General features: G+C 40.1%; 1 protein-coding gene across 5 annotated transcripts in view; it reads left to right on the top strand.

Moving 5' to 3' along the window:
• Positions 1-6,178, top strand: part of efcab7 (EF-hand calcium binding domain 7) — a 40,164-nt gene extending 33,986 nt beyond the window's left edge. For all 5 annotated transcript variants that reach the window (XM_004913934.4, XM_002931594.5, XM_012961532.3 and 2 more), the window contains 4 exons: positions 1,014-1,162; positions 3,283-3,492; positions 4,034-4,141; positions 5,947-6,178. In XM_004913934.4, the coding sequence (XP_004913991.2) occupies positions 1,014-1,162; positions 3,283-3,492; positions 4,034-4,141; positions 5,947-6,021 (542 nt within the window). In that variant the 3' untranslated portion in view covers positions 6,022-6,178. The remainder of the gene's footprint in view (positions 1-1,013; positions 1,163-3,282; positions 3,493-4,033; positions 4,142-5,946) is intronic.
• The last annotated feature ends 10,213 nt before the right edge of the window (positions 6,179-16,391 follow it).

Raw genomic sequence — 16,391 nt, 5'->3', positions numbered from 1 at the left:
TCATTTAATAATTACATTTTAAAGTGTTTTTATAATCTACACTATGGGGCTGATTTACTAATCCACGAATCCGAATCCCGATTGGGAAAAAATCGGATTGGAAACGAACATTTTACAACTTTTTCGTATTTTTTGCGATTTTTTTCGTCGCTATCACGACTTTTTCGTGAATTATCGCGACTTTTTCGTAGCCGTTACAACTTGCGCGAATTGTTGTGACTTTTTCGTAGGTGTTACGACTTGCGTGAATTGTCGCAACTTTTTCTTGCCGTTATGACTTGTGCCAATTGTCGCGACTTTTTCATATTGAGCGCTAGTAAACGGCGGGCAAACCTTTCCGATTTTTTCGCGACGGCTACAAAAAAGTCGCAACAATTTGCGCAAGTCGTAACGGCTACGAAAAAGTTGCGACAATTTACAAAAAAGTTGCGACGGCGACGAAAAAATCACAAAATACAGATCATTACGAAAAAACTTATTCCGGCGATTTAGATCTGTTCGTGGATTAGTAAATCGGCCCCCAAGCCGTAACGGCTACGAAAAAGTCACGACGGCGACGAAAAAATCGCAAAATACAGATCATTACGAAAAAAACGCATTCGGGCGATTTAGATCCGTTCGTGGATTAGTAAATCGGCCCCTAGATGTACCACCATTTGTTTTTTTGTTTAATGTTCAGGTGGGGATCTATCATTTTTATCAGCTCAGCCACCTTTTCAGTTTTGACCAGTTTGATTTTTCTTAGGGTTGTTTGGCCTTGCGAATAATCTGGCCAATAACCACCTCTGATGTCATGGCCCTGCCCCTACAAGGCAGACACGTCCCCAGGTTTCATGACCCCACCCTCATATGCTACTGCTCTGCCCCTCATTATTCTGTCATTATTCTGCCATCTTGTCTGTTTTTGGCAAGATCAACTCTATCATTACTGTTGGTTATATAGTGCCTTGTAACTGTGTAACTTTATATGATTATTCTGCTTGATACATTTCTTTTGATTTTATTCAAAACAGAAAATTTTGAAACAAAGAAAAATGAGTTAACAAGGCAGGGGTTTATGGATCTAAATCTCATGGAGGCTAACGACCGAGAAGGAGATCCTAGTGATCTGTGGGTAACACTGCAATCCATGGGGTACAACAAAGCTCTTGAAATGACTGAGGTATTGAATAAGTATTCAACTGTTTTTATATTTTATATATTAATATGGACTCAAATTCTTTTATAGCTTTTAGTATAGCAAGGAACACATTGGTTTCTGAGCACATGACCTAAAAAAGGTACAGTAAAGTACAGTATGTTATCATTGATTAATCAGCAATTGCCTCAGCCATTGCAGTGTGAGTATACATTCTTGTGCCTAAAATATTAAATAGCAATATTAATTTTTCCTGCATTATGATGTTGTGTGCATGGTGGTGGCCATGTTAGAAATTGTTTTTAATATACCTTGTGTCATTTATCTCTGGCAGCGAACAAATTCAAAAGTCCTGTGACAAACACAATAGCTTCTGTTAAACGGATTTACCCCAGTGGAGAAATCACAGAAAGTTCTTGAACTGGGGGGAAAGTTGTTTTTAATATCCAATTATCTTTAAACCCCGCAGATATGAATTAATGCTAATCTATAAACTTATATAAAACTTATTTATCAAAGGGTGAAATCTTGATACATCTACCTCAAAATATCCTATATGCTCTCCTCTGATAAATATATTTACTGTTTTACTTTTGAGTCCTTCAGCTTAATATTTTTTCCAAATAAAACAAACACAGTTATGCTGTGAGTCACTGACAGATTTCAGTTGTTCTATCAGGAGTCAGAAATTTGCAATACACAAATGACAAACAGCATGGTTGAGCTACAGAAGTTGAGGAGCTAATAAGTCATTTGTATTCTAAAAAAAATTAGAAACCATTCTTGTAAAGCATCTATTGGTTTATTTTTTAAACTAGTAGCAGTTCCTTTTTAATGCATGATATAAAATTGGTTGTTGCACAAATACAAAGAGTCAGTTTCATATTGTCTTTACCCCTATTGAGTAGAGCTGGGCGGTATGACCAAAAATTTATATCACTGTATTTTTCAAAATTATATCGGTATCACGGTATTTGACGGTATATAAATAAAAAATAAATAATAAATATTGGTGGCCCCCCCCAACCCCCCCCCCCACACCCCCAATTCAATTTCTGGTTTTCCAATGACACCGAAAGGAATAAATGGCACTTGAACTGCACACGCGTGATAGCTTTTCCTTACTTGTGAAATAGATTGGGCATAGCGGGAGCTTGCAGTAATGCAACATTTGCGCAACTGAAGATTAAATGAAAATAGATTCATGTTCTGTTCCCTGATGCTTTATGGCAGGTTAGTGATAGGCGTAGGTGCATTATGCAGGGTGCACTGGTTTCTAAGCAGCCATTCAGCATGCAAATGCCCAGATGACCAAGAGGCATAAAGATTTAAAACCAGCCAGCTCAATCCTTTTAAATAGGGAACCATGATGTGAATGCTGCAGTACTTCTACTACCACTGTGGCCCCCCCCCAACCACAACCCCCCCCCACAACCCCCCCACAACCCCAACCCCCCAGCAGAACTTACCCAACTTGTGGTTCCTCCAGCGATGCGTCCTAGCGACGTCGCGTGCGCGCTGACGTCACGTACGCACGGGCGCAACCCGGATATAATTGGAGAAAAATAGCAGGAGGCGCGCATACCGGTATAGCGGTATGTTGAAAATTCATATAGTTTTTTTTTTTAAAAACCGGTATACCGCCCAGCACTACTATTGAGTTGTACATTTTATTTATTATGTGATTATAAATGCATTCTTCATTGATTTTAAGAGTACAAGTATAGGACCCATTATCCAGAAAGCTCTTAATTACTGGAAGGCCATCTTCCATTGACTCAATTTTAAACAAACAATTCCAATTTTTAGAAATGATTTCCTTTTTCTCTGTAATAATAAAACAGTACCTTGTACTTGATCACAATTTAGATATAATTAGTCCTTATTGGAGGCAAAACAATGTAATGTTTAAATTATTTTTTAGTAGACTTAAAGTATGGAGACTCAAATTACAGAAAGACCCCTTATCCAGAAGACTCCAGGTTCTGACCATTCTGAATCAGAAAAATGTGACAGTTATGCTCAAAAAAGGAAAATGCCAATAAAAAAAACTATGACGATAAGGAAAAATAGTGTACGATGAATAATACAAATCCATCCTAAGGTCTGCAACATCTGTTCACGTCATTTGTTTTGTACAACAGGCATGCCCATTTGTTATTGAAGTCTATGCTGAAAAATGCAAACCACGGCTTAAAACTGTGAGCCTGGAATCCAGCAACAAGCAGCTGCAGGGGGCAGTTTGTAAATCAGCGAAGCTCAAAGGGGATGCAAAGTCTATGGAGGGCTATGAAGATGTCATTATCTATACATACAAAAATGACACTCACATCACATCAGTGATGGAAAATAAGGTATGAAGTATTCAGGAAGACCAGAGGCCACAAGGTCACTGGCCCTTTAAGTGTCGCCTGTTGTTCTGTATATAAATTACTTGTTATTGTAGTCTAACATGACTTACTTTTTGGTGTGACATTTGCTGTGATACCTGCAGTGTAACACAGTACATGCTCATGTGACATGTCCTTTTCTCACAACCGTTGACTGGAAAAGGTTTTATAATATATGGATATGCAACACTGTACAGTCTTACAATGTACAAAAGAACACACAGGGAGGACACATATTATTATATATTTATGTTTATTTTATTTAAGTATAAGTATGTAGGGATGCCACGTGAAAGAAGACACAGTAGGAAGGAGGTCCCTGCCCCATACAGCTGACAATCTAACTGGGTGGATAATATACAGGCATAAATTTGAGGGCAAAAGTGCACAAGGTTTGGGCATTGGCCAGGATGGGACTAGACTAGATAATGTTGAAAATACAATTTTTACAACCTACATATATATATATTTTTTTTATTTATTTATTTTTTCTACTTCATTGTAGTCTGATGAGAAACTGATTTTGCAAGTCAACAATGAACAAAGTAAAAACTGCATCAGCAGCCGAGGATTGCACGTGTTCGCTGTAGAGCTGCTACCAAAATCGGTCATGGTAAATACAATTTTTTCTGTTTCTTAAGTCTTGTAAGTAATATAGGGGCCGATTAGTTCATTAACACTTACCACATAGTTTTATGCGTTAAAAAGTGTTCGTTAAGTAATGATTCACCAATGTCATTTTGCCTGTGTTACTACTCATATCACATGGGCAAAAATCTCAGTTATTGCAAAGCATTATGTCCATCGCATTGTGATAATTATCTAATAGAAATAATACTAACGCATAATTCACAGATGTATTTTAAGTGTTAAAAGCATGAAATATTGCGATAATTTGTGCTAATATTAACACCTACTAAAAGTGGGCGTTACTAAAAAAAACATTGTTTGTGAAGACAAGATGGAGTTTGCAGTTGGATTTTTGTTAGATTGTGAAGAAGAAAATCAAGTATGTGATTGTCCTAGAGTGATGCATGCTCGACTTTTCAGGGCACCTGCAATTTTCAGAACGATAGTTTTCAGAAAGTAACAGTTACGTGCGTAATAGCGTGCGCTAATATCGGGTGCTATGAAATAACACAAAAATATATTGAATGGTATAAAATATCGCTTAAAAATATGTCATCACAAGATAAATAACGACAATAAAATTGCTTCTTAATTCAGACAAGTGTCCTTTTTGTTAATCGATCATTAATTCTCCAAATGTAAGAACTGATATTATTTTCAACGCATGCTATAAATAACACTCGTTTTTTCAACCTTTTGTGACTCTGCCCCATAGTAAGACAAATGGAACAAATTAAACAGCAGTAAAGAGATTTGCCTCTATAAAGGTTACTTATTGAGCATGTTCATACAAAGGGGAAAAATGGGAAGTATGGCTTTAAACTTACAGGTACCCATTATCAGTGTATAAATTGGCAGGGGTATTGAGGGAAGAAACAAGTGATATTTTGGAACTGACACAAGGAAGGGCAGAGTAACAAAGAATCAAGTTTTCTCTCCATAAAAAAGTTCTTATGAAATGTTTCTTCATATTATGGTGCTACGATTAAAAATACATTAGGAATATTATTTATTGTCTTTTAATATGATTTCCATCTGTAGAGAACAGGGGCGTTTCTGACTCTAACGCTGCTCTAGGGAATGCTGCCTCTCGTGCTTAGTTTTTTGCATTGGAGGGGGCCAAGTTACAATAGCGCTGTCTGCACCAGAAGAGCCAAAGTTCCGATTTAAAAATTGGAATTTAATCTCTTGATGTTACCAAGAGTGACTTTTTGCTGCCCATGGTAACTTCAGGGGTGGTAGTTTCTCAACTTGCCTCTGATGCGCTTGTTCCTTTTTGTAAGTGCTACGTCCCCCTTTCTCCCTAAAATTCATAGCAACATCAATTGCTAAGAAGTATCTTTAAAGGAGTAGGTGTAATCAAAGAGGTTGTCAAAATATTAGGCAGCCCAGGAAATATAATCACTTACCTGAGACCCTGAGCACCATGTTGCCATATTCTTCTATATACCGAACTGGGTGTGAATGTGCAGTACAGTGAAAAGCCAAGCTTGAAGGAAAAAGCTGACTTTCAGTCTACTACCTCTGCACACCCAGCCCCAGTGCCCCAGAGAAGAATGACAAAGTGGAAGAATATCACAATGTGGTGCTTTTACAGAAATACGCCAAGCTAGTGCAGTATAATTGCTGAAGGGGGGGTACCTAACATTTGTTAACCCCCAGTGATTATACCTTTCCCTCTCCTTTAAATCCTGCATAAAAGAATCTCTACACGTACCATTGTGATACTGAATACATAAGATAAATTCCTGTTCTACTATTAATTTACAATGCTTTCTTTGCTTCTAGGTCTGTCAACATGTCATGCCACTAAACGAAAAACAAGAGTGGATGTACAATTGTGTGCAAAGTATCTTATCTTAAGTGCCAGTGAGTCAATATGTGGGAAATGTCTGGATTTATTTTCGCTCCAGCGGCCATGTAATCAGTATAACAAGCAGCACATTGCTAATTCAATATTTATTAACAAACATGATATCAAATGCCAAATGTAAATAAAATATGGACTATAGTCAATTGATATGTTTGTTTTATGAGCAGCGATTTTGTATAATATAGGTATAGGCAACCTTTGGCACTATACATGATCTACAAATCTACAGCTGCAGTAGATCTAAAGTAGAAAAGTAGATCAAAGCTTCCAGGAAGATAGTGAAAGTTGTAGTAGTAACAACATGCCTACAGAAAGGTTGCTTATTCCTGATCTTATGTACACCAGCAAAATAAACACAAACTGTGAAGGCAGAAGTGTAGCAAATTTACTATTTCTATAGTAATTATTTGGATTAGACAGATATATCCTAAAGTTCCAAAAAACAACACAGCACTATTACCAAAATTACATCTACATAGTAACATAGTAACTTTGTACATAATCTGTATACAGGTCTAGGACCCGTCTTTCGGTCATTTGGATCTCCATACCTTAAGTCTACTCAATAATCAATAAAACATAAATTAAACCCAATAGGATTGTTTTGCATCCAATAAAGATTATTTATACCTTAATCGGGATCAGTTACAAGGTACTGTTTTATTACTACAGAGAAAAAGAAAATCAGTTTTAAAATTCTGAATTATTTGATTAAAATGGAATCTATGGGAGATGGGCTTTCTGTAATTTGGAGCTTTCTGGATAACAGGTTTCAGGATAAGGGATCCCATACCTGTATATTTCAACATCAATACTAATTGTAGATTTTAGAACCACAATATTCATCCAAGCCCATCTTGGATTAACAGAATGTACTATCACAACATCACTAGGAAGGGCATTCCCCAACCTTGCTGCCCTCACTGTAAAAAACCACCTACGCTGCTTCAAATGAAAGCTCAGTTTTTCTAATCTAAAGGGGTGGCCTCTATAACCCCCCTAATATAAATGTAAAGAGTAATCATGTCCCCTCACAAGCACCTTTTTTCCAAAGAAACCAACCACAACCTTGACAGTCTAACCTCGTAATTTAAATCTTCTATCCCCTTTACCAGTTTAGTGCACTCTGCACTCTCTCCAGCTTATTAATATCCTTCTTAAGGACTGGACCTTAAAACTGCACTGCATACTCAAGGTGAGGCCTTACCAGGGACAAATAAAGAGGCAAAATTATGTTTTCATCACTTGATGAAATGCCCTTTTTTATACAAGACAGCACTTTAGGGCTCTGGCACACGGGGAGATTAGTCGCCCGCGACAAATCTCCCTGTTCGCGGGCGACTAATCTCCCCGAGTTGCCATCCCACCGGTGAAAATGTAAGTCGCCCGTGGGATGGCACACACGGCGGCGCGATTTCGGCAAATCGCCGAAAATGTCTCGCGAGGCAACTTCGGCGATTTGCCGAAATCACCTGGGCAGCGTGTGCCATCCCACCGGCGACTTACATTGTCGCCGATGGGATGGCAATTCGGGGAGATTAGTCGCCCGCGAACAGGGAGATTTGTCCCGGGCGACTAATCTCCCCGTGTGCCAGAGCCCTTATTTGCTTTAGTAGCCACCAAATGACATTGCCTGAAATTATACAACTTGTTATCTATAAAACCCCCCAGATCCTTCTCAATTAAGGATCCCCCCAACACACTACCATTTAGTGTATAACTTGCATTTATTTTTACGAAAGTGAATAACTTTGCTCTTGTCAACACTGAACATGGAACTTATATTTTGCACAATTAAGTATCGTCAGCAAAAATAGAAACAGTACTTTGTATGCCCACCTCCAGATCATTAATAAACAAGTTAAAAAACAAATGGGGATTTATGGCTAATGCCACACTTAGCATATGGTGTATATTTTCAGCAAGCCAAAAACCACTTGCTGAAAATATGCGCCATATGCTACCTGTGCCTGCACCTGAATGAATGGAATACGCTCGTGTGCAGGCATATGTAGCCAAAATCCGCATAAAAACGCGAGACTTTGCATTCTCTTGCGTTTTTTTATACAGATTTCAGATACATGTGCCTGCACCGAGCGTATTCTTTTCATTTGGGTGCAGGCACAGGTAGAAGCATATTATGCGTATGGGGCATATTTTCGGAAAGCATTTTTTGGCTTGCCGAAAATATACGCCATATGCATGTTGTGGCAGTAGCCTAATAGGTGTACCTTGCCTACATGCTGCTGTAAATGTTACAAATATGAGAAGCCTGGCTGGTAAAATGGAAGAGCTGGAGGTAATGGCACTGGATGAGAATTATGATGTCACTGGTATTGCTAAAACATGGCTGAATGAATCACATGACTCAGCAGTAAATATAAGGGCTTTATACTTTATACGTTTCAGTGGGACAGGGTAAATAGAAAATAGGAGGGGTATGTCTTTATTTAAAATGCAATATAAAAGGGGAATAGATGTTTTCTTATGGGTTGAACTTGTCACAGATATTGGACAAAATGCTATATTGGACAAAATACTATAGACCCTCTAGTTAGTGAAGAGGAAGACACTCAGCTTGTGCTGAAAGTAGAAAAGGCTGCTAGTTTGGGGCAAGTCTTAATAATGGGATATCTGATAATTACTCAGGCATTGGCTGGAATAAATTGTCTATCTGGACAGCAGATGAAATTCAGTGTTGATAAATGTATGTTTTCTTACGAAAAGCAAGGGAGAATTTTTATTCTTTTATTCTCCCCCAGCTATTAGCTAGTTCATTTAAAATAGGGTTAATGAACTCTGTATAAACAACTATCTTCCTTTACCCCCATTGCCGTGACTGTTTTGGCTTACAAATAAGCAAAAGTAAAAAATATGCAGGGGAAATGCACTGATAATAACCACATAACACTATAACAGAGGAATGTAAATTCTCCAGTCCCACAGTTTTTTTTTCTAAGCTTGTGAGAAAACAGTTCTCATAACTTTGGTAATTCTCATATGCAAAGATGAGACAAATGATCCTACAATAGTATCCTTAATATCTGGGTTATGAGAAAATAAGCTACGCAGGGTTTATCCTTAGGCATTTTAAGGCACAAGACAAGCTAAAAGTTAAACTGAAGTTCAAATATTTCAGTAAGGCTATCCAGGACAATATAAAGAATAATGAACATGAAATAACATATATACATATATAAACAACTTAATAGAGAAAAAGAAATTAAGCCACATTGTGGCTTTCCAGGGCAGTAAATCTGTTTTAGTGCCTTCTACCACTTGCGCGTGTAATTTAGCACGTTGGGGTGAGCAAAGTGAACTTAAGAAATGAATAGAATGAACAACTGTAAAAGGTGAACTATACTGTATGTTTTACTGCATTAAACATAGAGCTGGCACTGCATATATAATGCTATATATATATAATTTGTAAAAATGGGCCATGCTGTTTTTATGTTTTTGTAATATAGTTAAAATTGCATATTGCAGCAATATGCACAGGAAAGAAATTATGACTGTGACTGAGAGTGGGATGTGGTAAAAGGGACGTGGTCAAAAGGGGGCATGCCCTACATAAATTTTCTCTGCGCACTTTGGACGCCACAGCTTCCTATGTGTCCCCAGATTTTACTTCAAAAATCTGGTAACCTTAGTTAATGCCCACCATGTTCACACTTCTGACACTTCTGGAACTATATGTGAAGTGACACTAAAAACATGACGCTGGGAACATGACATATGTTGACAAATTAAAATTTTGACTCTTATTAATAATCAAGTGAATTGACGCTGGAGTTTGTGCAATATAAAATACTCAGTGACAAATCTGAACATGCAGCAGTGTCTATAATATATACTATATAGGCATGTTTATTATATGTGATTCCTAGTAAAATCTAGCTAGTTGTTGTGTATTTTGAGGTTGTTTGTATCTCTTTATATGGTATCATATATTTATCTCTTTTCATATCCAGAGTTGCTAGTCTGTTATTAAACACTGTTGCCATTACTCACCTTCTCACAAAAAGCTGGAAAAACAAAAACACAAATAGCCATATTTATTTTTATAAGTATTTTTTTTATTAAACAGCAAATTGTATTCAAAACCATTTTTCATAAAAAAAAAATTGCATAGCAATTGTCAAACATGAGCATATCCTACATCCTATTTAACTGCAAAGTTATTGCTCCATCTGGAGACATAAAGTAATTTGTAAATTGTTCTCTAACCCTCATTCCTCCTGTGGGACCTCTAACAGGGGGCCAATTAACATCAGAAATTTCATTAGTTAGAGCGCCTTGTAAATTGTATCGTGAACACGAACAAAGTTGTGTAGGACACAACAAGCTTTTATTATAGTGTCCACAAAACCAGGTTCCAAATGTATAGCTGAATGGAATACATGCCATTTGTTTGCGAGAATACCAAAAGCACACTCAACCACTCGCTGTGCTCTTTACAATCTGTAATACCCTGGGTAAGGCCACATAACATTTTCAGTAAGACCAAAGGCTTCATCCCCCACGTCCTCCCCTGAGCGCGCGTAATTTAGCGCGTCGGGAGGAGCGGTCGGGCAGAGGGAGCGCAGCAAGGGTCGGGTCTGGGCCGCTGGGGCCCACTAGGATTTTTCCCGGTGTCCCGACGGCCCAATCCGACCCTGTGTGTCACAGAAAGACAGCAGGGGAACTTACAGTTCCAGGCAGTGCTAGGTGCAGAGTTCCTTCTGATAACTGGCATCCGAAGGCAGAATGATGGAAAGCAATGGCATCACCAGTACATCCATAGGCTCCTACATCTATGACAATAAAGCAATAATTTGCATCGGCAACAGCCAGAAGAACAACTGAAAAGTGTTTTTTGTAGTTATAGTACTGTTGGAAGGCATTGTCACTCTAATATGTTTGCATCCAAGGCACCCATGCAGTTTGGAAAATTGTATTTTTTGTAGAAATCTTCTGCAATCGCCAGGCAAATACCTCTTCTTTTACATACCTCTAGTTCTGGACCCTTCACTGCAACGGCCCTGGCAACCCCGCCACCCTGTGTGCGCGCATCGTACGCTCGTTTGCACATGGGCACACTTGGTGGGGGGTGCTGGTTGGGGCAGGCCAAGCCAACCAGGTTGCCTAGGGTGCCCAGTCGGCTTGACCCGGCACGGCAAAACATTACACAAACTATCTGTAAAACAAAACAGTCCCAACAAATGGGTGAAGGGAGGGGTTATATACTCTAATCTATTATCTACCTCACAAGGACCAATCATGGAGTCCAAGAATTACCATGAATTGCCAACATGCTGCACAGCGTAGCTCAAATAGCACCTTAGAAATGTAAAATCTGTGTGACTAGGTACTGTAGATGTTATAGTCTATGGCAAATAAGCACATAAAGTGACACTTACACTAAAAAAACTACTCATTAAAATATTAAGGTATATTAAAAGATACCTATTGCAGGGCCGGAACTAGAGGTAGGCAGAAGAGGCAGCTGCCTATGGTGCAACGATTGGGGGGCGCCAGGCAGGAGCCTCTCCTGCCTACCCCTAGTCTGCAATAAGCTTTGCGTCGCTGTGCATCGCACATCATCGCCGAAACCCACCCCCGCTCGTACTGCGCATGCACGTCAAACAACACGGGGGGCGGGGGTGCTTGATGCAGGTGCAGGGGCGAGGTGGCCGACCGGGTTGCCTAGGGCGCCCGGGCCGGTTCGGCCCGCCCCTGACCTATTGCTCATGTTGTTCATTGTTTGCTGATAGGGCTGCTTTTTTAAGTAATTCTTACCTGAAGTTCCTAAACCTGATTGTTTTGCCATCTTGACTGTCTCTTCTCAGCCTGTCAGTTATAGTGTATGGTGTATGCTGCCTGTGTGTGCCATACACACAAGCAGCATAAGACAGGTAGTACATACAGTAACACAATGCTGGCCCTGCTCCTACAATCTGAGCCTGAGGTATGAACAATGCAGGGGGCTGGATAATCTCAGTACTGATAGCATTTAAAGCTTTCACAAAGATAAGCAGTCGCATTAGCCAAACAGGTGGGGGGGCCACACAGAGGGGGGCTGTGGGCCGCTAGCTGGACAGCTGCCTTTAGGTGGCCATACACTTTAAGATCCACTTGCTTCGCGAAGTCGCTAAGCGAGTGGATCTTCTCCCGATATCCCCACCTATGGGAAGTTCAATGGGAAGTTCCATGTCTGTGCAGATATGATTATTCAGCATGTTCAGCATATTGAGCAATATAGTGCTACTTTGAGAACTGAAGTGCTAAACTCAAGTTACAGACCCTTTAGGGACTATGTATGCAAGGTAGTCTGTAAGGTAGTGGTTTTGAAATAGATGGTAAAGCCTCCATGCGAGTGCAGGGCTTGGAGCAGTGGCAGTCAGGTATCTGAATGCCAGTTAAGGTGAGACTTGGGGTCTTTGCTTTCCTACATACACCTGAAAGCCCAGCTTGATTGTCATTAATGCTGAGATTTAGGGTAAAAACTTTGCTTTTCTAGAGATTCTTGGAACTGTGGCTGAAGGACTGATACACCAATATTGTCCTATATCTGTCCTATGACTTGTTATAAGCTAAGAGGGGCTGTCTGACAACTGCTGGATGGTAGCAGATGGAATATATATATATATATTTTTTTTTTTTTCTTATGCTAGATTTGAGCATATTTGTTAGGATATACTTTGAAGGGTTTTTTTCCTTTAAAGCTTTGAAGTGCAGACTTATATGTTATTTCTCTTTCAGTGTTAGTCTCTATAAAAATATACTGCATAAACAAACTCATATACTTCATCAAAATAAACCATTTCCATAAAAATATATTTATTTAGTAGTATGTGCTATTGGGTACTCCTAAATAGAAAATTTTCATTTTAAGAATTAAGGTCCGCCTCCTGGGATCATAGGATTCACAGTGCACACAAACAAGCCAAGGCACACATACATGCTAGGTCACATCAGCCAATTAATGGACAGAGTTCTGCATTTTGCTCCCACACTACTTTCTTTTACAACTTCCTGTTATAACTGCATTATTTCTGATCAAGCATACCTCCCAACATTTGAAAAGTAGGAGGGACAAAAATGTCTGCCGTGCTAGGGTCACGCCCACTTTATGGCCACTCCCCCCCAAAACAGGCCATTTTACAAAACTACACCTGAAAAGCATAACACGCACAAAGTGCACCAGAAGACAGACACGGTGGCCCCAATCATTTTATGACATATTGTGGCCCTAAGGATTTCATTATGCACTGTGGCACCTGTATATCATGACATGTCATGACTCATGACTTACATAGCCAGGGTAGCCAGGGCCCCCCTAAAACATTGGTAGCCAGGTGTTACGTTTTGAATTGGTGCCAGAGCAGGGACCCCCTAAAACATTGCTAGCCAAACCGCCCAGGGCCCCATAAAACATTGCTGGTTCTCCCCCAGTGTCCCCATACTATGGGCCGCTCCCCACTGCAGAATCCTCAAGCTGCCCCCAGCGTCCTCCCCAACATCCTTCAGCTCCACCTTAGCTTCCTCCAGCTCCCTCCCAGTGTCCTCCCCAACATCCTTCAGCTCCCCCCTAGTATCCTCCAGCTCCCCCCAGAGTCCTCTCTAACATCCTTCAGCTCCCCCGCAACGTCCTCCCCAGCTGCCCCTTACCTTCCTCCGGCCCCCTTCTAGCATCCTCCCCAACATCCTTCAGCTCCCCCGCAACATCCTCCCCAGCGCCCCCCCAGCTGCCCCTTACCTTCCCCAGCCCCCTTCCAGCGTCCTCCCCAACATCCTTCAGCTCCCCCTGCTTCCGGCGGCTCCCCCGCTCCTCCTGCCTGCTTCTTCCATCTGCATCCCCTGGCTCTTCTTCTCCCCGTGACGTCACACTCAGGAGCCGCTTCTTCTGCACTGCGGGACATTTACAAGTCAATCCGGGACAGTGTGGCAAAATCGGGACTGTCCCGCGTAAAGCGGGACAGTTGGGATGTATGGATCAAGTGATCTCCAAGAGAGCACACAGCCCATCAGTAAATGAATGGTGGATCAAAACGGCAATATTTACTGATATATACTGTATATTCCAGAGTGGCAAGATTTTTTAATAGGTCACTTAGCATAATATAAACTATCTTTTGGTTAAGTATTCATTCTGGGGTTATAGTTTTCCTTTAACATTGATCTGCAGCTATACACTTTCAGTTTCATTAGTTAACTATCCACTTACCCTAGCAACACGGCATCTGTTTGGAATTACTGCATGATTAATAGGAAAGAAAGGGCCTCTAGAAAAATAAGCAATGAAAAGTAACAAGAAATTAAACATGTAGCCTGACAGAGTACCAGGTTTTTTTGGTTGCTGAAGTCAGTTTCAAATAACCAGACAACATTTTAAATTGCATTCTGGAAAGAAGCAGCATTTGTAGAATTAAAAAGAAAATGAAGTCCAAGAAGTTTTAGGTGTGTGTAAGAAAACAGCAGTACATGATCTTCCTCAGAAACTACAGTACACTTTAATATTACCTAACATCTTAGATGGTAGTGGTGGAAGAGTTGGTCCTTCAGCATTCAATAGGTTAATGGTGAATGATTAACTTAACCTTCTCAAGCAGTGTGTCTAGTGACCCAGATGCTATTTTTGTCATGATATAACCTCTACACTGTCTGCTTTATCCAATTGTAATCCTATACCAAACTGTAAATGTCAACCTTGCAGTGCCAAGACTGTAATACCAAGAGATGGCTGCATTTATGATGTAGTTCCCTCTATTGATAAAGATTTCTGCAAATAGGCTTCCAAAGCAAAAGTACTGTGCTCATTGTTAATAATTGCTAAAATAAAGAAAATTCTGATTCTGACAGTAATAAGGGAAGGGGAAGACACAACACAGAATGCAGCCTTGTGTATTTAATGGCCACTTTTATTCTGATTAAAAGCTCAAATCTTTCTTAGGGCTGTGGCACAGGGGGAGATCTCCCTTGTTGCAGGCGACTAATCTCCCTGATATGACATCCCACCAGCGAGAATGTAAATTGCCGGTAGGAAGGCATACGCGGTGCCGGCGATTTGCTGAAATCCCTAAATTCGCTTTGCAACGAAATTCTGCATTTCTCCATCCATTTTTTTTGTTTAAAGGAGAATGCAAGTCAAAATTTAAAAAGCATACTGCCCAATAGTCCTCCTATTGTTTAGTAAAAACGCCACACTTTTAGCTCACCTAATCAAATATTTACTCAGTCACACTTACTTCACATTTTCTACAACAGGCAGCCATCTCTAAAAAGGTATTCTCTCTTCCTTTCCTTCCTTGCTTCATACTGCACATGTGTTTCATTCCCTCCCCTCTGCCAGATCCGCTTCTAAATTGGCTGGTGGGCATGTGTAGCTCAGAACAGCAGACAGGATCAAGTTACACACACGCTCAGAGAATAGGAAGGCTGCCGCTGGCACCTACAGGAAGGGGAGAGAGATTTCAGTGATGTCACTGTAGTCTTCACACTGCTGTAGGCTGCCAGCACCATATCTCAGAGAAGCAAGCAGGGATCTGGGAATTTAGATATGCAGTAAGTACTTAAAAATAATGATTTTAGACTTACTTTTAAGTTACATTAACCTTTCATTGTCCTTTAACTGTGGGAAAAATTCACAGGGGGAAAAAATTAGCTGAAAAAGTCATGCATGTAAAAAAAAAGATGTGTGGTAGGAGTGAGAAAAAATGCCCACTGACTTTAATTAATTTGAAATGATATATGTCCATATTTGGAATGAGGAAAAAAGTTGCTCAAAAAACACCTATTGACTTCAAAGCATTTTGCAAATTTTTCAAACAGGACAGATTCACTCATCACTAGTTTTAAGATATAAGAAGGGCAACTGGGCCACTCCTACACACACTGCAGCTAGTTAACTGACAAAGTAAATCACCCAGCTGTGTCACAGGATGAGAGAAGTGCAAGAGTGAAGATAACTCCAAAGATACAGCCACTGAACTTCAAGGCATGTTTAGGGCTTGTACACATAACATAACACCCTGCTTTCTCCTTTGGTGGATATCTCCTGATTCCACTGCAGGGGAGCACAGGACAAAATGCAATTCATTCTTTCTTATTTGCCTGTACTGAGAAAAGAGCATTCAAGCACCGAACACAAGTGGAATGCACCATGTCATGTTCCACCAGCGTTGGCTGCTTGAATGCGCCTGTGTTAGTACAGGCCGGTAAGAAAGAATGAACTGCGCTTTATCAGCGCTGCAGATAATCTCAATTAGGTTCACAGGGTAATCCAATCTCTCCCTCACCTGATTTATGTGTACCAATATATCCATAAATCGACAAAATTACCAGCACAACGTGGCGATTCTGTGCAGGGTACCCACCC

This window comes from Xenopus tropicalis, chromosome 4 (genome assembly GCF_000004195.4).
Source record: "Xenopus tropicalis strain Nigerian chromosome 4, UCB_Xtro_10.0, whole genome shotgun sequence".
Lineage (NCBI taxonomy): Eukaryota > Metazoa > Chordata > Amphibia > Anura > Pipidae > Xenopus > Xenopus tropicalis.
The sequence above is the reverse complement of the archived record's forward strand: the minus strand, read 5'-3'. Positions and strand labels throughout refer to the sequence as shown.